Source organism: Perissodus microlepis, chromosome 17 (assembly GCF_051167445.1).
Source record: "Perissodus microlepis isolate ML-2025 ecotype Zambia chromosome 17, ASM5116744v1, whole genome shotgun sequence".
Classification (NCBI taxonomy): Eukaryota; Metazoa; Chordata; class Actinopteri; order Cichliformes; family Cichlidae; genus Perissodus; species Perissodus microlepis.
In genome coordinates this window covers 17453155-17480241 of record NC_140477.1, presented here as the reverse complement: position 1 = coordinate 17480241, position 27087 = coordinate 17453155, and the positions used below count along the sequence as shown (strand labels likewise).

Genomic DNA, 27087 nt, shown 5'->3' with positions numbered 1-27087 from the left:
TCTTGTTCTCGCAGTACTTCTTTATTTGGAGTGTGGAAATTACAGTACATCAAAACTCTTTACAGTAACTGAGGATAGTTTGGTGTACAGTACGTGGTAACATATCCCTTTAACACATCATACACAACATACGACACACAGCTGCTGCGTCACATGAAACCAAACAGTGTTTTTGTTGGCAAGAGAATCAGGGGGAAAATGACATGCTATGCAGAAATGACAGATGTTTTCATGATACTACAGCAAAGACTCATGATTTTAAAATGTGACCGTGGAAACCAGATACAGCAGCTGTGCCAAATGCTTTTCCCCTTACACTTAAATGAGAAAATAAACTCAAATGAAGTTTTAAATGAGATTAAAAAAAAATGATCATGGAGAGATCTCACTAGAAAGGATGTGCAGCAGGTTAGGATGAGGATAGAGACAGAAACATACTAAATGAATTAACAGTGTGTTAAGTTGGAAGAAGTACTTTAAGGAGCTGATTACTGAAGAAAATTAAAGAAGAAGATAGATGAAGGAAGAGGATTGGTAAGGAGGAAGTGAGGGGCTATAAAAGTGATGAAGATATGGGAACGTTGTTGGCAGAAGTGACAGAGACGTTCAAGATAGGCCCTTTTTGCTTCCAACAGTAATGGACGGGTTGACAGATGAGTTCAGGCAAGAGTATGCATGGTCTATGATGATTGCAGACAAGACTGATCTTTATTGAGAGTAGAGAACAGCTGTAAAAGAGGCTGAAGAGGTGGAGGTATGCGCTGGAATAAAGAGGAACATAAGTGAGACAGAATACATGTGTGTGAATGAGAGGTGGAATGATGAAGCTGCAAGGAGTAAAGACAGTGAAGGCAGATGAGTTTAAATTCCTAGTATCAACCACCCAAACCAAGAGATTGTGCACAATAGAAATGAAGAAGAGACTGCAGGCAGGGCGGATGGAGTGGGAATGCTAAAAACAGCTTGCTTTAACTGTTTTTTTCTCATCTGTCCTTCTGTGCAACGTACAACTTCCATCAATGAAGATTTAAAAATAAGAAAATGAGAGAAACCTAAAGCTCTAAAGCCAGCTCTTCTGCAGCTCAGCTTTAGACTGAGCTAACCGTATCACATTTAATGATGAATCCTTCTCCACATATTACATCATAGTGCAGCTGTTTGTCCTACATTCGTAACCAGCTCACTTTTTGTTCTTTTTGTTACATTTGAAATTAAATGCGTATGCTTAGCTAAATTAAATGTTAGCTAAGCATAGCAAGCTATTTATTTAAAATCACAAAAGCAAAAGTTTATTTTTAAAGTTGCGCCATGAAAGAAAAAGTGGGCTCCTCTGGGCCAACTTGGATAATGCATGAAAAACAGAAGCACACAACATTCACCTGACTGCAAGCATACAGAATTTCCTGTTTTCCTGAATTAATGAGACAATTGGGGCATCTGAGTTTTATAGATGGTGCTGTTACAGGCTATTAGCTGGATAATGCAGTGTTTCTGAAGGCATCAGCTGAACTAATAATACCTCAGGATACAAGCAGCAGCATCTAAAATGCATTCAGGCTGACAAACACGCCCGTCTCCCAATGTTTCCAATCTAAGCCACAATAAAACTCAGCCAATAAATCAGGCAGGGGGTAACAAATTCAAGCACTTAATAGATATATGCACTTCTGAACTTTGAATAAGTCTTGTGAAAGCCTCAATGAAAAATATTCCTCAGAAAATCCAAGATAAGAGATTCAGAACAACTGGATGTCTTTATGTCAAGTGAAGTGCAGTACACGTCTGTGAATTTGGCAGTTTTGTCATAAAATGAATAATATGTGCATAAATACGTGAAAGGAACCAGAATCATTTCACAAGATAAACCAATTTCACAAAAACTGAGGATATTTTATAAGTTTTGACTAAATTACAAATAAGCTATCAGAACCTTTTCTCTTTCAGATGCAGCATTATTAAGCGGTGTAATGATTGTCACACTGCAGTAAATGCTGTCTGGATTATTTGTATAAGTCTGACTTGTATCAACTTATCGGGTTGATTTCTGAGACTTGAACTGAATTAGAACTTCAAAATTCTCAAAGATCATAAGCATACATCATAAGCATACATCATAAGAACTGTACTGTGGCTTCTCATGCTGGAATCCTCATTTATTTAGGCAGCTGCATTGCAGTAAAAGCCCAGTGAGAAGCATTCCTGTGGTTGAATTTTGTCAGTACAAGTATTCAAAGTGCTGACACAGTAAGTGTTTCTGCCTTTGCCTTATAAATCATCACATTTGGAACTACTGTAAAACAAGAGCCCATCAATTCCAGTAACCAGTTTCAGAACAAATGCTTTTTATATTTAGATTAATTTCATTTACACAGCCTTCAAAACAAACTAAGAAAAAATGCCCCTGATCTTCATTCACTCTTGATGACTGGTAGAAACAAACAAACACATGCACAGATTTTAACATTACAACAAAAATGTTAAGTGCTTCAGGACATCATTAGGCAGTTCTTTTCATTTCTCCATTACAGAAATTCTTAGGTATGTCATGTTTCGTGTGTACTTATTATTTTTAAATACTTGGCATAGAAACAACTGGATGGCTATTGTGCAAACTCATAGGAAAAGATACTCCACTGTATTGGTAAATATGGTCCAAGGAAGTCCAGAGGGAAGAATCTGACCACAGCATCTTCACGTTTCAGTCCAGGAGAACAAGCTGCTACTGAAGAGATGTGTATACACTTAACAGATGGAGCCTCCACCCATGGAAATCTTTTTTGTTGTTGTTTTTTTTTTAAATCCATTATGGTCAAGAATAACCTGCATAGGCCACAGTGAGGGTCTGGATGCTGTCCCAAGCTCCTCAAATGTACTAATGCAGTGGGAATCCCCCCCCCCCAAACAAACAAAGTTAACACTTAGTTACTTCTTAAACTACAGCTGAGCTTCAATCTTTTAGACCTTATACTGTCGGTTATTATTAAGTGTTTTCCCTAATATGCAGGAGGCAACATGGTTCAGTCAGGACTTTTCATCGCCTGCCCGTCAGTCCGGCTGCACTACTGCGGTTGAGGTTGCGGCTGAGCTGAGGGAAGTGGACGGTGGGAGTTCTGGAGGTGGGACCGTAGAGGCCCAGGTTTCTGGCTGCGACAGACTTCCTGGGCTGCTTCACACAAGGGAACGGGGAGAAGACTTGCTGTTTAGGAATGGAGGAGAGCCCCGGGGTTGACGGGGAAGAGGAGACTTGGGATCTAGAAGATGAGGAGATAGAGGAGAGGGAGGGGGTAGAGGGGGAGGAGGTTTTGTAAAAGGTGGAGGAGGCAGGAGGAGAGAGCGCAGATAAGCAATTAGCTGATGAAGAAGGTGGTAAGGAGGAGGTGGAGTTGGGTTTTGGAGTGGAGGTTAGTGTAGGAGAATCTGAGGAAGATTGATCAAGAGAAGGAGGAGCTGTTGGAGAGTGGGGTGTGCTTGGTGTGGAAGGTGATGAAGAAGAGATGCAGGAGTTGGAGGAGTGGTGAGGTGGTGGAGTAGTAGGAGGAGAAAAGCATCTGACAGAGCCAGCGTGTCTTTCTGATGAGTCAGACTCTTTATGTCTGATGGAGGATGGCGGTGGAGGGAGGAGAGGGACTTGGGGTGCAGGCTTAAACTCTGGTAATTTGGGTACTGTATCTGGGTTTTGGTCGTTGGGAGAACTTTGATTTGATTCACTCTCTAGAGTCAGGGAGTCCAGCTGCACTACCACATCTGCAACTTCTGCTCCTTTAGTCTCATCTGAACTCTGTAAAGCCTCTTCACATGCTGACCCCGTACCAGAGGAGTCAGGAGACAGAGGTATAAAAGAGTCGCTCGCCTCTTTCTGCTCATCATCCCGTTTATTTTCCTCACTCTGTTTCTCCTCCTGCTCCTCAACCTCCAACTTTGCTGATTCTCTTTTTTCCTTCTCCTCTTCATCTTCCCTGTCCTCTGAATCTCCAAATCCCAGCTGAGCTCTAGCCCTAGCTATATTCCTCCGATGTTGCCGAACATGAGCGCGCCAAGGTGATCCTCCACCTCCTCTGGAGCTTCCTGGAGATCCAGTGCTATTTGAGGCCAGGGAGCTACAGCGCTGCCTGGCTGGGGAACCCGAAGGAACCGGACTCTGGAACAGAGAACTAGGTCGGGCCCCTGGTAAAATGGACGTTGTAGCAGAAGTGGGTCTGTAGCCTCGAGCACCTCCACGTGGTTTTCGGCCCAGGAGGAGATGGTTTATCACTGAGCTGGAAGGGTTGAGCTGTGAGGCCAGGACACGGGTGGCAGGACACTTGTCTGGAGGGGAGGTGACAGTTCAGAGAGAATAAAACAAAATGTATTAAAACAAGCTTACAACAGATGCTCTCTGAGCTTACCAAGAAGGCATAAAAATGACAGAATTCCATGAGACATTTTGACATACTTTGCCCTTTAAACATACGCTTTTAGCTTCAGGTACCTACTGTTAGACATCTAGGTACGGTTGCTCTTTTTGGCTTTCATTTGTTGCCATTACTAATATTGAATACTATTAGGTTCAGATAAGTTCTGCTAGCTTCTTTTACCTATTTTCTGCTCACATTTGTTCCAATTAGCTACCATTAGCCCCTGTCAGCTACCATTAGCCCCTGTCAACCCCACTCAACCCTTTTTAGTTTTCCATTAGCCATGTTAGCTTTAGTTAGCTTCTGCTAGCTCTTCTAGATATCTAGTTTTCTCTCCTGTTAGGTTAAGACAGCTCCTGTTAGCTCAAAAAAATCTACTGTTAAGTCTTATTAGCTTATTTAGACCCAATTAAACCATTCTTTGTTTTTATTTCCTCTAGATAACTAAACCTTAACTCAATTTTAACAACTTTTACTTTAATTTTTTATAATTATTTGACACAGAAACCGTCAAGTAAAGCTTGATGTTTTAAAAAGTGTATATAACTGCATGTTTTCTATTTTAATAATTTTTTAAACATTTTTTAAACACTTAGCTATTCCAAGCAGCAGTATAAGATATCAAACACTAGGGGCATTCGGAGCTTTTGGTTTATGCAATAATGAGATTCAGAGAAGCTGTGGACTAGAGTGAAAATTATTTTTCTCATATTACATAATATGTACAGTGTTAAGGCCCATCCCCAATGTAAATAAACCATGTTACAGTACAAGCAGGACTTTTTAAAAACAGATTAAAGTGATTTACACAGCGTGTTATGCACAAATGTTTACAGCTGCAGAGGGAAAACACCAAATGTGACTGTAATACTTTTGCACAAGCCTTATAAATCATGTGTGAATACGACATGGAAGGAGCTGCAGCTGCTCATCAAGGTTAGTGTCACGATTACCCAAAACAGAGAAATCCTCCAACATGCAGGCAAAGAATGTGAATCATTGACCAAATCAAGTGTAACTGGAAACATCTGTCACTACAGAGCGTTTTGATAATGTATACTGTACACTTCATATAAGAATTAAAATATTTAAGAGCAGTTAAATGTATACAAATATTATTTATGCATGTAAAGGATATTATTTATACATAGCAGTGACAGGTGCCTCCAAATAAACATTCAGAATACATATATAGGTGGTTGATTGTGTATGTCACCTGTAACCAGAGCAAAACCATCACCAGTTGTTGTAGCTACAGTAGTTCATTTTCCACACTTATTTTTGATCCAATATCAGTTATATAAAAGTAGAGTGTGACACCCGTTTCCAAAAGGCTCTCAAAATACCAGACAACAACTGTCAAATTTAAAAATAAAAGCTTTCTTAGCACTGCAGACACATGTGTGCACTGCACAGCATTTTGAGAGCATCATCCATCTGCAAAACCGAGCCAACGAAAACCAGAATTTTGTCAAAATCAATCATTTTTATAGATATACACCGCTAGTATAGTGGTCTTGCAAGATTTCCCCAGAAGAATTTAGCTCTCTACTTGTATTAGTTGTGTCTGTGGTAAAAATCTGTTGATTCCAATAAAGACTATTTCTAAAAAGTCAAACACCAAAGATTGCTCAAATAATCCCCAGAACACCCAATTTCAGAATGGCTGTTGACACAAGTACCGTCAGTGTGCTGCTCAGTAGTGCTGCCACTCTGTTTGCTGGAAGCCCCCTGAAGAACCCCTGGACTTGTGGGCGCTACAGGTCCAGGTCCTGTGAGTCACACGTCATAATCATCATCAACAGCTGGCTTTTTGGTTTCCTTATTCTCATCCATGTGTACCATTTCACTGGCATTTTATTTATTAAAGGGGACCCATTAGTCTCATTTTCAGCTCCACATTTATCTTTTAAGTCTACTAGAGTAGCTTTGCATGATTAATATTTAAAAATTAGCCTCATCTATCTTACCATCCTGTCTGAAAGAAGCTAATTTAGCTCCTCTCCCTTTTAAGGCAGCCTTCTTCTGACTAGTTAAATGTCTTTGCACTGATAAAACGAGGCGTTTCACTGGTCTTGCCCATGATGTAAAATTAGTTTGAAATCCCTGCTCTAGATTTTCACGGTCTAGTGAGGTTGCTGTTGAAGTTCATTTCAGTCATCGATGTCATTTAGTCGTGTCAAGTCTCTCATCCCACGGTCAAACAGACCTCGGCTAGTGACAATTGATCTTTGGAGGAATATACATATGGTTTTTAATTACTCTTTTATATTCTAATGCTTGGGTGTGTGCTTCCTTTGATATATGTGTATTCTCTCTTGCCTCCTTATAATGACAAATACTACATGAATCTGTGGGAAAAGCTGAGCTATATCCCTAAAATGACCATATTTAGGGATATCCCCTAAATATGACATCATAAAGACTAAGGAGTAGAAAAACAAACTGTCTAAAACTGCTTAACTGAAGCCTGAGCTAGCATTTCACAGGTATTACTTGTACTTGCTGACATCATTACTTGAAACTTTGGTCATGTTTGATACAAGCATGCACAATTGTAACAGACAATAGGAAACGTATAATAGGTCCCCTTTAAGAAATGTTCTGGTGTGTCTCGACAGCAGAAACACACAAAAGATTTATGCACTGAAGAAAAAAATGTAAAAACATCCTGAAAAAATAAATAATGAACATAATGAAACGCTTTTTTTTATATGAGTGTCTTTGAGCAATACAAAAGCTCAAAGACATTCATCATCTTGGTAAACCTGCTGTGTGAATGCTGTTACTCATTTCTCACTCACCTGTGCGGATGTAGAGTTGCATAGCCTGTTGCTGCTGCCGTCGTTTGATGCGTGCGTATTGCTTCTTCAGGGCGTAGATGTCGGTGCTCATTCTCTCCATCATCATGCCGTTAATGGCTGCTTGATGCTCTGCCCTTGCACCTCCTCCTCCTCCTGATCCTCCACTACCAGCCCCTCCTCCTCCTCCTCCCACTGCTCCGGGGCTCAGCTCTGCGATGCTTCCCTGCTCGCCTCGCTGGTCTGAATGCAAGAATACATGTAAAACCAGAACACATGCTTTATTATTTCCACTTGTTTGGATCTATTTTATGACTGAACATGAAATAAAGTGATTAGAGTCAAATTAGCTGGTGGGTCAAAAAGGCAGATGGAGCAATTTAAGCAGAATATACAAAACAGACGAAATCCAGCGTGCCTTTTTGGCTCTTCTTAAGCTCCTTTTCATACTTATTTACTTGCCCAGTTTGGCTTTAAATCAAAATCAGCTGTGCACTAGAAACATCAGATTTAGTACAAGCAAGAGAAAAAAAAAAAAGCTGCTTGATGCTATCGATAGATGATAACATCTGGAGCATTCACTTAAATGTACACAACATGCTGCATTGTCTGATAGTGTTTTGGAGACTAGAAGTTACAAGTTTCAAAGACTTTCAAAGTAAGCCCAGCAGGCTGAGTCACTCTTTCCTGTTTTCTTTGCCTCTGATGGCATCACAATCATGGCGCTTTTAGACAAGCAGCCTTTGAAGATGACATAAAGTGCATTTTGTTGAGTGAATTATTGTTTGTTTTCTCTTCAGCTTCACTGAAAGTTGGAAATTATTTTCCATCTCAGCTCTTCCAGCAGGACGCAACGAAAAATCCCCGTCAAAGACAAGCAGCTCAGTTTGTTCACTGTAATTACTCTGCTGTCTCAGAGCCCCTGTGCAGGCGATTGATTGATGTTCTTTTCCTTCACATTGCTTCCAAATATAATGAGCAGAGTTTCCCTTTTGAAGTAGGTCAAGACAGTTGTACTGAGATCTTCTTATGAGGTTAAAAGTTCAGCTCAGGTTTAGAAAACAGCTTTTACAGATCTTAACCAATGTTTTTAACTAAAGCCCCCTGGCTGGTTTCAGCTTTTTCATGCTTGTACGAGTCCTTGAAGAAGCAGGAAGTGGGGATTTGTCTGGAGGAAACAGATCAGAGTCTGTCAGTACTTAGAGTCATATTAAGGGCAGGACACGAGGATTTGGGGCAGCAGTCCATCTGGAACTGCTTGGCTCCTGACTGTACCCACACTGAGGGTCACCATTTAAATCCCGTGTGTGTGTGCGCTGACCTTTGAGATGTTTCTGGTATCTCTGCAGCTCGGGGGCCAGTAGGCCACCCAGGGGACCCAGACAGCCGAGCGCAGTCACCACAGAATCTTCATCGTCCATGTCGGCGTCATCATCGCTCTCCCAGCTGCCCAGACCACCACTGCAAGAAAACCATCACCACCACCACAAAATACACATATTTATCTGTACAAGAGGCGAGATCTCAGACAGACAGAAAAAAAGAGTGTAAACACACTTTTGGACTGAATGTTTTGGTTTTCTGAACATTTGCTGACGACCAACATTTTACTGTTAATGTTGAACATTAGTGTCAGTGAGCAGAGTTGCACTGCTTTAATTTACAATGAGTTAATTCTGTATTAAAATTATAGTTGGTGATTACAAAGAGGCTTTACTGCTTCCTATACCGCGCTATTTTCCTTCTGAAAGTAGTGACCATCAGTATAATACAAGCATCTGTCCCATGGTCACACCTCCAGGTCATCACTAGCGGCCACAGAGAACATAAAAATGTCTTTAAGAGTAGTAAAGTGGAAAAATATTGAGTTGTGTTTTTTTTTGTTTGTTTGTTTTTTTAACAGCACTATTGATTTTCTGAGTTTAGAACAAACCTTCCATTGGATTTCACTGAGGTAGGGAACGGAGTGATGTTGTAGGTGTATTTCTCTCTTAGCTCGGCTAGCTGAGGGAAGGGAAACACCGCCATGGAGTAAACCTCCTGACAGACACAGAAAGGAGACAGGTGAGGAAGCCATGATCACAACATGTACAGCATTAAAGTAGTGTGTGTGAAGTTTGCTCACTACCTGCATGAGCTCTGTAGGATCGATGAGGTTGTGCTCCAACATCTCTTGAGTGAGACAACCCATGGTGCTGTAAAACTCATCTGCTGTCTGACAGTACTCTATCCTCCTGAAGAAAGAGGAAGTGAGAGAACCAAGGATGGGTTTATAATTTGATTTAAACCATCAGAGATGTGGGATGCACGTAAAAAGTTGATAAGCGATTTTTATTTATGTCAGAATTTATCAACAGTGTTAGCAGAATATTTTATCACTTTAAACACGCTTTTGCAAATGGTTGCCTTTTATTTTGAAAATTAACCAGATTAACTGTGCTGTTCCCATGTCTGACGTCCTGCCCTCTTCATCTGCTCTGTGAAGCTTCTGCAAAACAATAGACTTGAAGGCATTTTGAGGGACTCAAAACCATCAAAACCACTTTCCATCTGATATGTGGACTCACATCCTGTTTGGATGCAATCAGCTCCAGCAGCTGAAACCCCACAGGATGCATTTCCGGGGTAATTATTATTAATAAAATAGAATAGCAAGGGTGATATTCGCTTTCAGTGGATTTTTAATACCAAGGGAAATTAAATTCTCTTGCAAACACTGAAAAAAAAAATTGGGTGGAGGTATGTAGCGCAAAGCTACATAACTCCCTGAGCACCATGCATGAACTGCAGTCCTGGACACAGAAGAATATCTTGATTATTTTGTGATATTTTCTTGAGATGCATGGTGCTCAAGGGGGTATGTAGCTTTGGGCTACATACCTCCACCCAGTTTTTTTTTTTTAATATTTGAGTTTATATTTTATATTATAATATTCAGTGCTTGCAAGAGAATTTAATTGCCCTTGCTATTAATAAGCAGCAGAAATTTGCTTCCTCTAAAGCAGGGGTGTCGAACTCCAGGCCTCGAGGGCTGGTGTCCTGCAGGTTTTAGATATTACCCTGGGTAAACACACCTGAATGAAATGATTAGTTCATTACCAAGCTTCAATAGGATATCTGGGCTTGATAGTGTAAGGACCTCAGTCAGTTGGGAGGGGCCCGAAGCCTCTACTCTCTACACACCAAAAGAAGTAAGCTGAGGTCTGTGGTTCAGGCTTCTGACTGGAATTCCTCTAGGTGAGGTGTTTTGAAAATTTCCAAATGGGAGAAGATCCTGGGGAGAACCTGGACTTCTCTCAGCTGGCTTAGGAATGCCTCAGTGTCCCACCAGAAGAGCTGGAGGTAGTGGCTAGGGAGAGCTACTGACCCAGATGCATGAATGGATGATGTGAAATGTCCAGTTTTCCCCTATCCTAAAGGGCTAAAAAAAATCTTGATATAAAATCTACTCCAGCAGCCAATCACTTTTTAGTTACACGTAAGCTATGCCCCACCTCTGTTCATAATGTGCATGCATGAGTAACACTGCAACCAAACAGCCAAGCCACACCTGACGTAACATCTGCAGCAGAATTAACAAAACATACGTGTTTGGGTGTGTTCTCTACACCAGGTGTGACTGCAGGTAGGTTCACTTACTCTCCCAGTCTCTCCCAGATGGCGAGACCAACTCGAAACAGCACCTCTGACCCCTCAAAGAAAACAGAGTCCCAGATCTTCAGCACGGTGGGTGCCGGCAGGCAGGTGGCAAACATGGTCAGAAACCACTGCATAGTGAAGACGTTGGTCAGCGGAGGCTCGTAGCTGCCTGCAGCAGAGAGGCAAACAGATACTAAACATACATGAAAAAGTTCTTAGCCTCTCTGTAGGATGAACATCTAAATAGTTTACAGACTTTGTGACCAAATATCCCATGTAGCAACTGTACCTCCAGCCTCTCGGTTGGCTGCTTTCTGAAGGTGGTGGAGGTGCTGGGAAAGCCTCGGCAGCTTTAGACGCAGCAGGTCTCTGAATACCGCCATGTCCACTGACAGGAGGAGACAACAGAGTAAGAAATCCAGCGTGATGAAAAGTTAATGGTATTCATTAATCCTCAGATTAGATCCCCAGTTTTTAAATTTACATAACTATTTTCATTTTTCACTGGAAAAATAAACCCAATTTGATATAAAATTTATTCTGTTAAGTCCATTAAATCACTAGTGTTTTCACATCCAGGTAGGACCCATCTGCTGACTTAGACTCTGGGGGCGTCGGCCAGTTTTTGTAGGGCTTCAAGTGTTAGTGGATGAAAGAAATTCAGATTAAGCTTCTCTTTTTTCCCTGTTTACAAATTTAAAAAAAATTATGAAACAACCTTAATTTCAATCATACAATAGCCAACCCCTGGGGCCTGGCCCTGGATAAGAGGGTGGAGGGAGGGAGGGATGGATGGATGATAGCCAATTACATTTCAGGAAATACAATATACGACTGAAGCTGAGACGTCACTACTCCAGGCCTACGTGTGGACTACAACATACAGGAATGCGTTTATGGAGATTATTTCATCTCCAAATCAGATAAATGTACCCAAGGGAGTAAAAAAAAAAAAAAACCCAAAACAGTCATGACTCTAAAATGCAGACAGATAATCTCCTGCATCTCTAATTGCTGCTGCTCTGTTAAGCACTCTGTATCTGCCCTGATGGAGTTCCTGCAGTTTGGTGTCCACTTTCACATTTTTACATTTGGCACGACGATATTGTCATTAGCATCTTTTTAACACATAAGTGTGAAAATTAGATATTATGGCAGCCAGTATAATCTTAAGTGTACTGTTATAGGCTGTTTACCTGATAACGCTCGCAAGTTGTTGGCAAAATAACTGTCAGGCAGCACTTTATCGATAAGATAGATCATCACCTGGATATGGATGAGTGGGGAAAAAAAGAACAGAAAATAAATAAAAAACATGGTTTAAGCACGGTTATCATCATTCAAAGCAAATTAAGCTACTTAAAAATGTTTTATTTTAAAATCCACCAGCACATGTAAGCAGACTAAACTCAATGACCTGAGTTTGATTACATGGTTAGATTTTGGTGTATACCTTCAGTGCATCACTTTCATTGCCTTCTGTAACCTCCAGTATAAGAGCAGCCAGTACATTGAATCCTTGGCAGTAACCCACAGTTTTATTCCAGCGGGCGTATGCCAGAAGCACCCTCTTCAGCACCACCCTGTCTTGTTCCCCTTCCTGGCCACAATAAGAGCTGCAGCCTGTCCTGTGTAGATCCTGTGGACGAAAAGGAACAACAGCTTGGATTATTTTATTACAAGGACGTGCATTAACATTAAACAGGATAAATGATGACTAGACTTTGCCCTGTTTACGGAAACAGCCGTTCCTCTGTTGAATCAATGAGTCAGTGAGAAACAGCAAAGATCTGCAACGACTCAGCTGACAGAGTCATCCTGTGTTCTGATGCACAAGTCATCAGCAAACAGCATCTAAGCAGGTACACCTTCCAAGAAACACATTATATTTTATTGGTAGCTCGAATAAACTGTTGAATGCACATAAACAGCCATCACGGATGTATGCACTCACAAAAACAGCTCATCATAGCTCAACAGGTTGAGGAAAAAATGGTCAAGGGAAAGATGGAATGTTAATAATTATAGGTCTTGAATCCAGCGTAGTACTAAAGTTTCAAACACAGACTGAACTGAGTGGACTAAATGCTAGTTTGATGACATTCACACCCAGTCTGGAGGAATAATTTACCTTTAATTTTCTGAGGTCTACGTCATCGCTGACATAAGGACTAAGCCTAGCCCTTAGTTTTACAGAAAAAAAACAAACTTTACAGGAATAAATTAAATTTTTAAATTCGTGTCAATCACAACTTTTTAAGTTTTTAAGGCTTTTTTCTGTGATTGTCAGGAAACATTTCAAAACCGCATCATACATTCAGATATTCTCATAGCACAGGTTCAGGGGTTTTGTGTTAGGATTACATGTCATCAACACTAATAATTTAAACAGATAAATGGATTAAATACATAATGAAAATTCTTGCCTTTGACAGCCTAGTTGCAGTTACAAGTTTAATTTGAAGTTGTAGATTATCCTGGACATTTCAATATAGGGGTGACACGCTTTTTGCACCACAGAATGGCTGTATAAGACGGATGTAGCTTCAGGGTCTCCATCCATATACATCCTAGTGACCGCATCCATCTTTTATGTAAAATGTATGCTAGGAGCCAGCCTCAAGTGGCCAATTACAGAACTGCAGTTTTTGGCATTTCATTTATCAAAGCCAGGACCTTTCTTTTAAAGATACAGGATCCAAAATGTTTAGAATAAAAGAGCTTTATGAATGTTTGTATGTAGTACTGAAGTGCTTTGAGTGCTCCGTGGAGTAGTACCATGCCCCTGCATGTGACCCTGAACTATGTCTACATTACACTTCAAAAGGTATTCAATGGTCTGCCTGTTCTGTATTTTATGCTATATGCTGCAAATACAATTTGGTTACCTTGACGATCTGGATCCCAAGGGAGTCATCATCTGGATTGCTGCGTTCATTAAAGGCAAAACGAAGAGTCTTCTCCCAGTCAATAGAGATACTGTGGAGGTACTGGTCTGCTAAGGTTAGCCAAACCTGGATAATGACAACAGCAGCCAATAAACAATGAGTCAGTCGGTGCTGTGGTTTTTGTAGAAATCCAGCCAACATTTAAATGGTACTTTTACTTCAATTAGGAGCCCCTGTTCACTGTGACTCCCATTGTTTTACATCCACGCAAGAGAAAAGCTTTTCGTTTTCTGACAAAATGAAAGTAATTGCTTCCATTTCTTCATACTTGCATCAAAAAAGATAAAACTGGGATGTGAGATGAATGGAGCATAGATAAAGTACCTCTACACGCTGTTCTTTCATTCCACGCTTTCTCTCTTATGACTGTAAAAACTTGGCCCGAAGGCTGACGACAACAAAGTGAACAGACGTTTCTTGCAATAGCACAGCTGGGCTCTCGCTTTTATTTGCTTAACACCCCGATGGCTTCAAAACACGACTAGAGAGGAAAAATATGTAATGCGTTGTTTATCAAAACACCTTTTTATATGGAAGCAATTTTGTGCCCAAACAGAGAGAGTTTCTACTTTTTTACTCACTGAGTATGACAAAGTTCTTACAAAGCTTATATTTGGGTGGTTAGAGCAACATACCCTGTTCCTCCATTCCTTTGGTATCCCAGTTGGAAGTCTTGCCACAGCTTTGAGGGCATCGTACCACTGTGGGGAAGAAAAAGCACTCAGTTTAATTGGTTTATCAATGAAAATACCCAGAATTATAATTTTTATATGCTTACTCTATTAAAGAAAAAGGAAAAAGCTATCCATATGTCCATCTTCTACATAGAGTCTAAACATGCACGTAGTGGAATGTAAACATAATTTCAGACCAACAGCTTTAAAGTGGTAAAAAGAAGATGTATCAAGGAAGGATATTTGTGGTATCGAATAGAGTTACTGGCTTAATAGCATATAGATTATATTCAGTGCAATCACGTTCATCCAACTTTATATTTAGTATGATGATTAATGTCACTGGTTGTCTAACTGGTTCAAGTGTGCTTAAAGATGTGTAGTTATTTTTATAATGAAGATGAACTGAAAAGAAAAATATATATATTCAGTATTAGTATGGTAGACATTTTTATTTTAACATGTCTATTTGTCTAAATTATGCATTGCTAATATGGGGGGAGGGGTATCTGCAGAATAATCTGAAGGTGTACTTAATATATGGGCAGTGTATCGTCACCCCTCACCTGCTGAAATCCATTCTTTCCCAGAGATGGTTCAATGGTAAACTTCAGCCTTGTGTCAACCCCTACAAACAAACAAAGAAACAAACAGCTGGTTAGAGGCACCTTCTACTTGATGTTCAGACTTTTTCAGATACAGAATTGGTTTTTGTTTAAATGTGTACACATGCACAGAAATGTTATCTGGAAATCGCACACTTAAAACATAAGGTAGTTAATGAACCCAAGTTATTGATCTTCATAATTTAAAACCCACATTTATAAAAACGTTCCAGAGAAACATTTTTCCCCGAACACCTTTGTGTACTTCTCATTTCACTAAACAATCTGCTTAATGTTTAATGTTAAAGATCTGAAGTCTTTCTGCTAGTTTTAGTCAGATACACCCAATGGCAAAATGGCGGAGTTTACACATTTTCACGTGTATCCAAAGGAAAAATGGACATCTCATTTCCCGACTGTGATATTTTTTTGGTTTGCTTTGGAGCTGTGAGTCGCTCTCCACTTCCTGGTAGTGCTGAATCCGCGTTTCAGTCTCCATTTCACTGCTTAAATGTCGTCTAAAACCTCCTTTACAGCATAATACAGCCCCACGAGAAGACTACCCGGAAGAGAAATTCTCATCTGAAGTTAAGAAGCCGTAAAGTCCTGACATGCCAGTTCTCTCGGCTCAACGCCAACAGCTCCGACTACGGCCATTTGCCTTCCCGTCCCCATCCAGCTCAGCCTCTGGAGGATTGGTGTCGCTCACGCGGGACACCTGCGTGGTTTTTCTCTACGATGAAACTCCGAACATAAGAAATAATGGCTTGTAACCTGAACGGTCCGCTTCTGCCGTTTTGTCGTGCGCCATTATGGATGAGCGCCGTTTTATTCTGCAGTGTCCTCTCGGGGCTTCGGGAGAGGATTAACGCGGAAAACCCTCCTACTTCCCCGTCACAGATTAGTCTAACGCAGCCGATTCAGTGTGGATACAGAACTGCAGCTAAGGCCGGCAGCAGCAAAGTTCAGAGGGCAAATTTAACCAGTTCTCCACAGTGTACGTGACATAACCACGGTAAACACGAACATAAACAAGGAGAGTGTGGAATGATGGGATAAAAGAGTCCACGATTCAAATCTTATTCTGAAAGTCTGTAATTTGATCGATTATCAAGGTAAAGGTAACGAACCTCCACCCAAATACAGCAGCGGTTTTAACAATCTCTTACACTGCCGCACATGTGCCAGAGAAACGTCTCAGTTTTATTTCAAACCTGGAATCTACTTATTCTTACTTTCACTGCGTCTCGTTTAGATTTCGACTTATTCTGTTACCCCCTTTTCTATTTAAGTGATCTCGAGTATTTTTAAGGTTTTTGTCTTATTCCATTTAAATTGTCAATTCTACTTTAATGAGCTATGCTATAAAGTTTTTTCCAGCCTGTATCATAATGATTCCCAAACTAACAAGATTCAAACTAAATGTGGGTCAAACAGTTTTAGTGGGACACATTCATGCCTGACATTTTAATATATGTATCCAGCCATGACCTTTTGTCGCTTACATCACATTACTGTATTTTCATTTACAATGTGCTATAGTTCACTACTGTAAACTGTACTGTAATATTTACATATTACAGCCATTTACTATAGGAATTACATTATAATAATGTTTAATGACAGAAATCAAACCCAGTGCATGGGGTTGACAAATATAAAAATATTTTACTCCCATTATAAGTAAATACTATGAATGCAAATCAACAGCAACCCCAGCCACTAAAGGTGTGCCCATTCATTTTAGCACCTGGTGTCTGCACAACACTTTCCCATGACCTCATATGCCATATATACCATTTCTTTGGAAATAAATAGCTTGTTTTATGTCACCTGCACATATTTGCTAACCACATGTCTGATGCATCAAGACATCCGCAAATACACAGAAAATAAGCCAAGTCACTCATGACTGTTCAGCTATGCTGATTAATCATCTCTTAAAATGACTAACACACAAATTATTGTTTTAAACAGTCCTAAAGGATCCATTCTTAAAATGTTTGTAATACCACATTAATGCTTAACTGTACGCTCTTACTGTGCCATTATTTTGATAATCATAATTGGAAACATATACATTTCTTGAATGTGATCTTTCTTGGCTTACGATATGTAAAGGAAAGTATGATTTTTTTTAAAAATTGCTGCACCCACATGACCCAAAATCTCCAACAACAGCGTGGACTTTATTAATATTATTAGATATTTCAGCCCAACATTTCGTAGTATTTTGGCACGTATCCCTTTTTTTTAGCGCTGCTCTGCCTGCAGATGTTTAAAATAAGCCCATATACTCGAAGGTCACCTGGCTCTAAGGTACACAGCAGCCGGGGTGCACTCCTGGATATCCCGTTGCGCTTCTTCAGGACGCTGCTGATGATGTTACCGACCCCTCCCGAGCTTTGCTGCCGCTGCTTCACGCCCGTTCTCGGCCTTCTGCCGGCGGCGGGGAGCCGTTCCTGTCTCATCCCGGAACCAGAGCTGTAAACGCGCTCAGTTACCTCATCGTTTGGTTCCGCTTTTACAGGCACTCCTTTGATGGAGGGCTAGAAGACATTCTGGCCGCTCCTCCAAACGCTCCCCTGTATATCAATCGATTAAATTGATGTTTCAGCCTTCTTCCGGTGATGTCTCGTTCTTCTGATTTATTCCGGAGGAAACAACTTATCTCCGAGGTATCAGTGAGTGCGGTACTAAATCACCCAGCACGCCATGTTCAAAGGCTCCAAGTGATGCATTAAACATAAGAAAGGTCAAAAATAGCCGAAAGTAACCGTTTGTGCTCCTTTAGCGCCGCTGATGCTGCACGCCTCCTCATCCTCCTCCGGTATGGCGTCACCGGGAGGAGGCGCACGGACGGAGGGATGCGGTAGGATGGAGAGACATGTGGGGCAAGATAAAAGGATGAGGTAATGGTGGAGGAGAGCGCATGGAAAGGGGAAGCGGAGATTCAGTTTTGTAACCCACTAAATCCTAGCGCACCTAATACAACAATGTCATCTCGCTGCTTACATCTAACAAAGAAGTCACATTTCCTTTCACAGTGAACTGAGATGAGCAGACAGCAGCGGGCAGACTTTATCTGACAGCAGGGCACAACACTTCACACGAAGAGACAGAAGACCTGCAACCAAGTAAATGCCTTTCCTATACCTACAGGAAAACCCTTTCTGGGCTAAGGTCAAGTGCCAAAAAGGCAAGGCTCTTCCTTTAAGTAGCAGCTCATAGATACACAAGAGTTTTTTTCTTCCACAAAACTTTAAAGTACACAGTGAAAAGAATGAAACCACACGGCACACCACCAAACAAAAAACATGTCACAAAAAGGATATTGATCTTTTGACACGCACCAGGCATAGCGGAATTGCCTCGGTTTGTCCCCAGTATACCCCCAGTACTTTTTGCTTTCATTACTCATGCTAGGGCCTTCATCTCGGTCGGAATTTTCTCCAGGACCAGATCAGATTGACTACTTTTTCTTTTTAAATATTTATCCATTGCTATTTGGCGCTGCGTTGTCTCACTCGCAGCATGACTATTATGTAATTTCTTCTGCGTCTTCTTCTGTTTTACTGGCAGTTGGCAATCCATTTGATTAGAGCAGGTAGTTGTACTGCCCTCTAGTAGAAAAAAAGGTAATTGTTCTGCCCGTTACTCACGCCTGTCGCTTAGATTACTAATCAGGTGGAACCAAATAATCTTCCATGGCACACCTATGTGCCACGGCACAGTGGTTGGGAAACACTGACTTATCCTACAATTCAAACAGAAAGTATTTTCTATGTCACCAGCAAAAACGATTCAGCCAAATCACAGCCTTTGCAGTGTTCAACAGGAGCCATATTACCATATTAATGTTCTGTGTTGTGCAACTGACCACCTAGTGTACAACTGGCCTGGTCATAAAGTCTGTAAATGGAAAGCAGCACTGGAAAGCTTATATTCTGTTATAGAGACCATGATGGGAGCCAATATGATGCACAGTGATGGAAAAGAACAGTCTCAGTAAATGCATAATAGCTATTCAGTGATATCTTCACTTCTCTGGCCAGGCCTGCCTCTAGGTGTCTGATAAGTGGAGTTAATCAGTGTTAAGGCCAAAATCTACAGTTCCTGTAGTGGCCACATGAGTATGGAAGCCCGTTTCTGCCACAAAAAAAAAAAAAAAAAAAAAAAAGTATCCATAACTCGAAATTTCAACTTATTAACTCAAACTTTTGAGAAAAGTAACTCGAAATTTCAAGTTAGCGCTGCTAATCAGTAATCTACGTGAATTACATAATTTCCTTGTTACCTGGAAGCTGAAGCCCTCAGCTACAAATGCTACAGCTAAGCTACCAGTATTACAGCCAGTCATTGATGCCCAAATTGCTGGATATTTTCAGCGTGGCTTCAAACATGATGAAATCCTGTTTTATTAGCTGAATCACATGGCATTACTATCAACAAACGTACTTTCGAAAGCGTCAATTGGTTGCGATTTGGTTTTGAGTGCACATTCCACAGATTACTGATTGGTAGAGCTAACTCGAAATTTTGAGTTATGGATACTTTTTTTTTTTTTTTTTAAGTTGCAGAAACGGGCTTCCGTACATGAGGCTGTTACAGCATTTAAAAACTGCTTATTGCCTGGTATAAGAAGGTAAAACAGTTTTGGTCTCACCTACACTAATTAAATTAAATTAACTGGACATCTCCACTTTCATACATTTTAAAGATTATTATCATTACTTTTTTTGTTGTTTCGGCTTCTTTTTGGATCATAAATTGGCATGTTTTGGTTTAAACTCCATTTCTCCTGTTGTTTGACAAATCTGGTTTGGATCATGTCATCCACGATTTGGACTTCTCAGTTTTAAGTTGTTGTTCTAGTTTATTTGCGCCTCCAAAGACCAATGAACCCCTGAGACATGCAGACACAATCCTTTCTGTACTTTCACTCTGAGAATTTCAGGGTGAATTATTTCACTCTGTCATTTCTGCTGTCAAACTTACTGTTTCCAAGATGTAAAAGACAATCAGTATAGTCGGGATATTCATTTTCATGCATCTACCATTTGCTTAATTCACAACCTGCTTCTTGAAAATATAAAAAACTAAGAGTGTAATTTTGATACTTCAGGGAGTTTGACTACAAAGAAAAGGTCCTACAGGACGAGCAACCTCAACCATCTAAACCCCAAAAAGGCCACAGAAACAAGGCTGACATGTGACCATTTAAAAAAAACAAAATGGCTCTCATGTGTGTCTGCATCTGATTTGCAGAAAAGGACAGAAAAAAGTGAAATTAGTAACCATATTTCATTTGCTGTGTTGTCTGGTAATTATTCAGGTTTCTGTAGGAACGCCTCCATTAAGTGCCATTTCTTTTTTTTTTTCCTTTTTTTGAGCGACAGGCTTCTCATGATTCATAAATTGGTGGCAAAAACATGGAAACCTAAAGTTTCCTCTTAAAAGTGAATCTTTGACCTCTGTTCATTTTTTCAGTGAAATGAAATTTAAAAAACAAACAAACAGGGAATTGACATTCAAACGAAGGGTTGCTCTGAAAGTCTAAATGTGAAATTCAATTAATGTACAGCGTTACACTAAAGCCAAACAAAATGCAGGATACTTTCTGAACATAACACATAATATAACATATAACATAATATATAATATGGGCGAGTAGGACAAGGGAGACAAAAAATGGTGTGCATGAGAGACACCTGAGCACCCTTACAAGACCTGTATAAATGTATTTTTGTTAAAATAAATTAAAAAAAAAAAATACACACAAAAAACCCAAATTATACTTCATTTCTCTTTCATGATTTATGATATCGGACTAGGACATGTGTCACAAAAATATTTTAGGTCCTTTCGGCACCCATCCATAATTATTTTGTTTCCTTTTTTTCTATTCTCAGCTTGCATGGAATTGAAAAAGCCATCCTTAATATGGTCATCTCACCTTCTACCTACCTGCTGTTCAAACCTAGTGCTTACGATGGGCAGCCAATAAGAACAAAGAACACCTTAACAATAGAGCAACTAAAATAGCCTCCTTCAAAAGACACCAAGATTCAGCATGAGATAAATACAGATGATTTTAAACCATGAATCACATGAATCCTGTGAATCACACAAAGCTACCCTAGATGAGTCCAAACAAACATCTGGAGCTGAAATGGACCATAATCCATAATGACCAATAACTAAATAACACACCATAATGGAATTAGTGTTAACATGTAGATTTTTTAAGAGGTACACTGTGTTAATACACACTCCTGAATTCAGATGAAATAAACTCATGAGACTTTTCATAATTTATTCGAGAGAAAGAATGTGAATAATGATAAATATAATTTGTGTTCATTTTCAGCCACTCATATTCATATAATTTCTTGAAGGATGGTGCAGATTTTGTGGCCTTCCCAGCTCAGTGCAGTCAGCTAAGAGGACCTTCACCTGTTGTTTCACACAGTTACACCTCCTGTGTCACCCTGCCTGGTTTGCTATTACATAAAAACAATGAGTGTATAGTCTTACGTCGTTTTTGTGACACGGCCTGAAGAAACGCTGTGATAATGTCGTAGTTCTTCTGCAGTTTGTGGCAAAGTCGGTCCCGTCTCTTCAGCTGGCGGATCAACTTGGCCGACTGAAGGCCCGTACGATATTTCACCTCCTGGATGATTGAATGCAGCTCCTCTGGGGCTGAAAACAAACACAGAAAATTGGTGGTACAAACTCCACACAAAAAAACCCTGGCTTGATGGTAGAATTGAACTCAGCACATTTTTATTGTGAGGCAATATTGCTAACCACTGCTCGACCTGTGCTGCCCTTACAACATTTATTATTATTATTATTATCATTTTAAATGCCAGAAACAGCCCAAAATTACATCATCTATTGATCTCTAACTTTTTCAGATGATCACATTTTAGGAACATGTGTCTTTCTTTAACCTACATCTTTTTCAAACACATATTTTCCACAATAATATGTACTCCAAATAAAGCCGTGGCACAGTTTTGACACACCCGTGATATCTGCAGTCCTCTGATAAATCATAATCTCACACTCATTAGCCTGTTTTCCAAGCTGCAGGCAAAGGAGGAAATGAAAACCAGATCAGCAGTGCCACATAAACACAAACCCTCCACCCATTAATGGAAACATGGCGTTTAAAATCTGATTGTCACAGCAATAGATTTAAGGAAAAACAGGGGACACTTTTGGTTGTTTTTCTCATGTGTAAAATAAAAGGCCTCATACAGCACTGTGAATAACTGAAAGTGAAAGAAATTTTGTGAGCTCTTTTTGCAATTGAGTCCAACTAACTAAATAAATATTTAAAATAAAGATTCAAACTTTCAAGCAGAAAAGCTTGGAGGATGTACTTTAGTAATCGTCTCTTCTGAGCCAATCGAAAACAGATACAAGAGCAGTTAAAAGTAGTTCTTACTTGATTGTGATATACATCTATTAAGGATCGAAGGATGGACGGACAAGCCATTCAAACACATCAATAACTTTTTTTTTTAAAATTAATCCTGCTAACAACCACATGGACAAATCACAAACTTTGGATGTTATGCATTTAGCTTTTTGTTGTGTGTATTATTTTTGCAAATACCTTTGGATTAAAGCTAATAAAAATAATATATCCACAGACATTGTATCAATTTTCACAACTGTAAGAGTCTAATGTAGCCAGTCACTGGTTGCCAATTAGGGACACACGGATCTGATATTTAGTTATTGGTCAGATCCCGACTCAAAATGGTGGATCTGGTATCAGTAAAATCTGTCCATCTACTTGATTCAATTATATGCTGTTCTGTGTTTGCTGTACCAGTAGTGCGCTGGTTGCTAACAGCAAAGAGTCAGCAGTTTAGTGGCACAACCGTTGATGACACTTTTGGTTTTTCTCATTTCATTCAGCCTGATACCTGTTCCTGAAACTATGCTCTGATTTCATTGAAATAGCCCCCACATCACCACGCTGATAACCAGAGTAGGCTTTGCTGTGTTGCAGATTTGAATGGCGAGTGGTAAAACACACACTGACGGCCTTCATGTATTCAAATGTCCAACTAACTGTTCAACAACACTGGCGAAGATGAAGCTTTTCTTTTTAATCTCTTTAAGGGGAATTCATAGTACTGTACTGTGTCAGCTTGTGTAGGTACACAGAATGAAATGATCTGAAACAAACCGGCATGTCCAAAAAGCAAAATTAAGGTCTTGCAGTAACCTAGTCAAAGCCAGGAATTTGGTTAAATTGAGATGCTTTGGCATGACCTTAAACAGGCTGTTCTCGCTGGAAAATCCTCCAGTGTAACTGAATTAAAACAATTCTGCAAAAAAGAGTGGACCAAAATTCCTCCACAGCAACGTGAAAGACTCATCACCAGTTATCACAAATGCTTGACTGCAGTTCTTGCTGCCAATTTTCACACAAGTTCAGGTAGGTGTGGATAACTTTTTCCCCTTAATAATTGAATTAACCTTTGAAAACCTGTGTATACTCAGGTTATCTTTGAAAAATATAAAAATTTGAATGATGGTTTAAATTTGCCCATTCTGGGTCAGGGACGAGACGTTGCCCCAAGTGGAGGAGTTTAAGTATCTCGGAGTCTTGTTCACGAGTGAAGGGAGAAGGGAGCGGGAAATCGACAGACGGATTGGTGCAGCGGCAGCAGTGATGCGGACGCTGTGCCGGTCTTTTGTGGTGAAGAGAGAGCTGAGTGTAAAAGGGAAGCTCTCAATTTACCGGTCGATCTACGCCCCTACGCTCACCTAAGGTCACGAGCTGTGGGTAGTGACCGAAAGAACGAGATCGGGAATACAGGCGGCGGAAATGGGTTTCCTCCGAAGGGTGACTGGCCTCTCCCTTAGAGATAGGGTGAGAAGCTCGGACATTTGGGAGGGGCTCAGAGTAGAGCCGCTGCTCCTCCACATCGAAAGGAGCCAGCTGAGGTGGTTCAGGCATCTGACAAGGATGCCCCCTGGGCGTCTCCTGGGTGAGGTTTCCCGGGCATGTCCCACCGGGAGGAGGCCCCGGGGCAGACCCAGGACACGCTGGAGAGATTATATCTCTCGGCTGGCCTGGGAACGCCTTGGTGTTCCCCCGGATAAGCTAGAGGAGGTGGCTGGGGAGAGGGAGGTCTGGGCTTCTCTGCTTGGGCTGCTGCCCCCGCAACCCGGCCCCGGATAAGCGGAAGAAGATGGATGGATGGATGGTTTGAAACATATGAGTGTACAAAGAAAAAAAAATAGTAATCAGGAAGGGGCCAAATACGTTTTCACAGCACTGTACATCCCAGGATATAAATTAATCCCCACCCTGCCTTTTTTCTTTCAAAGTTAGGAGAGCAATGTTTACATTAAGCCTTATTTGTAATAAAAAAATAAATAAAAAAAAAAAGATTCCCAACCATTTATATGCTTGTGAAATTAACACTTGTATCAGATCAGTGGTGTCCATCACCATATACGTGAATTCAGGGCTGTGTAGTTATTTAAATTTTACATTTCAAAAACAAAAAAAAATATTAAAAAAATCCTTTTTTCATTTTTTGTTTAATTTTACCCATATTCATTATACCTTTCGCATTAGCGTGTAAGAAGTTCAGTTAAGTTTGCATTTACAGTTTTACTTTGTTTTTTTTAGCTGAACCACAATTTAGGTTAAAGGAAATGTACTTAATTAAAAGCACAAGTTTCTGCCTTTTTAAGTGTAATAACACTAATATTTTCCCAGCATAATGGCACCTGAAGCCAAGGTATCTGTAAGTTATCAAAGCAGGGAAAAGTTGGATATGTCGATCCCTTACACAAACGAGAGTGCTTAAGCATAGCTAATAAACTGTGCTGCTCTGGAGCGATCAATAAAGTGTAACATTTAAACTTTTCCACGGACCGTTCCTGACCAAACACAGGAGCAAAGCGAGTCTGCATATTTTGGCTGGTATTTCAGGTATTATTTAAGAGTATTTCCTCTTCCTGAGTGGCAGCCCTGAGCATTGTCTAACTCATACCAACCCTCAGCAGTGCAGAGTGCAAACACTGAAGTCACAGGTCTGCCCGTGTTGACTGAAGGATTCCTTTAAACGAGAGGAAACAATGGCAGCGTGGACCTCACAGTAACATGCCAAGTGGGAATCTGGGGCAACAATGAAGGACACGAGTAAATGAGCTGTCAATGCACTCTGTCTCTGTCATTGTAACAGTCTGAACACTGAGCTTTACCCACATTACACCCAGCCTGCTCAGCTCACTCCAGTATCTGATTACACTTACAGACAAATCAGCTATATATCAAGATGTATCTGTGATTTGGAAAACACACACACACCTTCCTCATTACAGAGACTTCTGGAATGAATTATAGAAGATTTGGGATGAAGCTTTTACAAAAATAAACAAAGAAAACCTAAAAGCTTAAAGAAAAGCTCTGTTAAATGTCTCAGTTAGAGAGCAAGAAAACAGTAACTAGATCATTTATAGCTGTGAATTAAAAGACAGATAAAAAGCCTCCAATCAACAGGGTTTGTGATCTCTGCAAATAAATTCTGGCACCCACTGAAGCATTTTTGATCTTCCTTCAAAGCAAAAACCACCACAATTGTGTTTGGGATTCAGTGTACTCATGTTTAAAATACCCTATTCTGATCAAATGCCCAAATGAAATAACAGAAAAATGCACAACTTCTGTTCAGTCAGGTAAAATGCACACTCCGTCTAAACAACATGTGGACTAGTTGCACCTGCATGCGTACTCACCTCACAAAAGCTCAATTTGAGCCAGGAAAAAGTGAAAATATTCGTAGTAAGGAGGTAAAACCTCCCCCTACTTAATTAAAAATACAACAGTTACTGTATAAAATAATAATAATAATAAAAGAATGCTAATTCTGAATGTTTCCATATTTGGGAAAGATTTTTATGGAATGACCCTTCATGAAATATCCAAATTTCTTTGTCCATTTCACCTTTAAGGAATACAATACCATTTTAAGATCCTTGCATTTCCACGGTACGGTTTTCTTTTCTCTATTACCTCATACAACCTCTATGGTCATTTCAAACTAGCATCCGTTTCTGTGTCTGAGACTGAGCATTAGCCAGGTCAAACTGGAGGCAAAGGAGTTTTTCCTCCCCACTGTTGCCAAGTGCTTGCTCATAGGGGCTCATCTGTTGTTTGGGGTTCTCTCTAATATTGCAGGGCCTTTACCATTCCAGATAAAGCACATTTAGACACCTGTTGTTGTGAATAAGATTTGACAGTAAATTGTGCGATGAAGTGGTGAAAGTCTTCAAAACATGCAAGATTTCTTTTTTATATAAATGGGCTAAAGAACATGTCTTTGTTTCCTTGCTTGTTGGTGTAATAATGCAGGAATAAAACAGACCAAAAACACATAATATCAGCCATAAAACAAACAGGTGGTAAGCATCATTCATAGAGGAGGAAAAAGAGATAATCGGTGGTTGAGTTTGAATGATCAGTCTGTACCTTTCTGAGCCAGGTAGTTCATCTGGTGCCTCCTGGTGTGCTTCTCCTGCAACTCCTGCAGGAAGCTGGACCCGGAGTTACTGCGGCCCAGGAAGGCATCGGACCCGGACGCCTCCGTGGAGCTGTCCCAGCTGTCCGCATTCCTCCTGCTGCCTCCGCTGTATGTATCATAAAGCTCCACCAGGAGACAGTCCACTATGGAAGCCCTCGGAGTTCTGACTGCATCTCCCACAGATTCAGAGTCGCTGTCACCGGCCGCGTTGGTCCTTTGGGTGGCAGTAAAGGTGCCAGGCGGCTGTCCACGCTCTCTGGGCACCTCCTGCTCTCCCGGACATGATGATGTGTCATTCGATGACTCGGTGGGGCTCGTCCACTGCTGAAAGCCGGAGAAATCGTCCTGCAGGGAGGCAGCAGAGTGGGCATAAACCTCGCTCTCTTCCTCGGAGCGCAAGCCACCGTCACATATGTCAACTTCTAAAAGTTCATTCCCGTTTACTTTCACCCTCGACGCCAT

The 27087-nt window shown here is 40.5% G+C and overlaps 1 protein-coding gene and 1 long non-coding RNA gene across 6 annotated transcripts; one reads left to right on the top strand and one right to left on the bottom strand.

Moving 5' to 3' along the window:
* On the bottom strand, window positions 1–27087 carry tbc1d30 (TBC1 domain family, member 30). 5 transcript variants are annotated; one of them, XM_084910177.1, is made up of 15 exons: window positions 26574–27087; window positions 21599–21763; window positions 15023–15084; window positions 14418–14483; window positions 13723–13848; window positions 12288–12473; window positions 12031–12100; window positions 11124–11222; window positions 10835–11003; window positions 9324–9429; window positions 9129–9235; window positions 8517–8656; window positions 7199–7438; window positions 6077–6166; window positions 1–4305 (listed from the first exon to the last, which is right to left on the bottom strand). In XM_084910177.1, the coding sequence occupies exons 1-15, from the start codon at window positions 27085–27087 to the stop codon at window positions 3032–3034; spliced, it is 3414 nt and encodes a 1137-aa protein (XP_084766303.1). In that variant the 3' UTR covers window positions 1–3031. The 5 variants fall into 5 exon arrangements, with proteins under 5 accessions (XP_084766303.1, XP_084766304.1, XP_084766305.1 ...); XM_084910178.1 differs by lacking the exon at window positions 6077–6166; XM_084910179.1 differs by lacking the exons at window positions 21599–21763; window positions 26574–27087 and adding an exon at window positions 17370–17889.
* Window positions 17903–26724, top strand: LOC146369458 (uncharacterized). The gene is made up of 3 exons (XR_014797351.1): window positions 17903–17973; window positions 18109–18198; window positions 26635–26724. It is a non-coding gene; the product is annotated as an uncharacterized LOC146369458 (long non-coding RNA).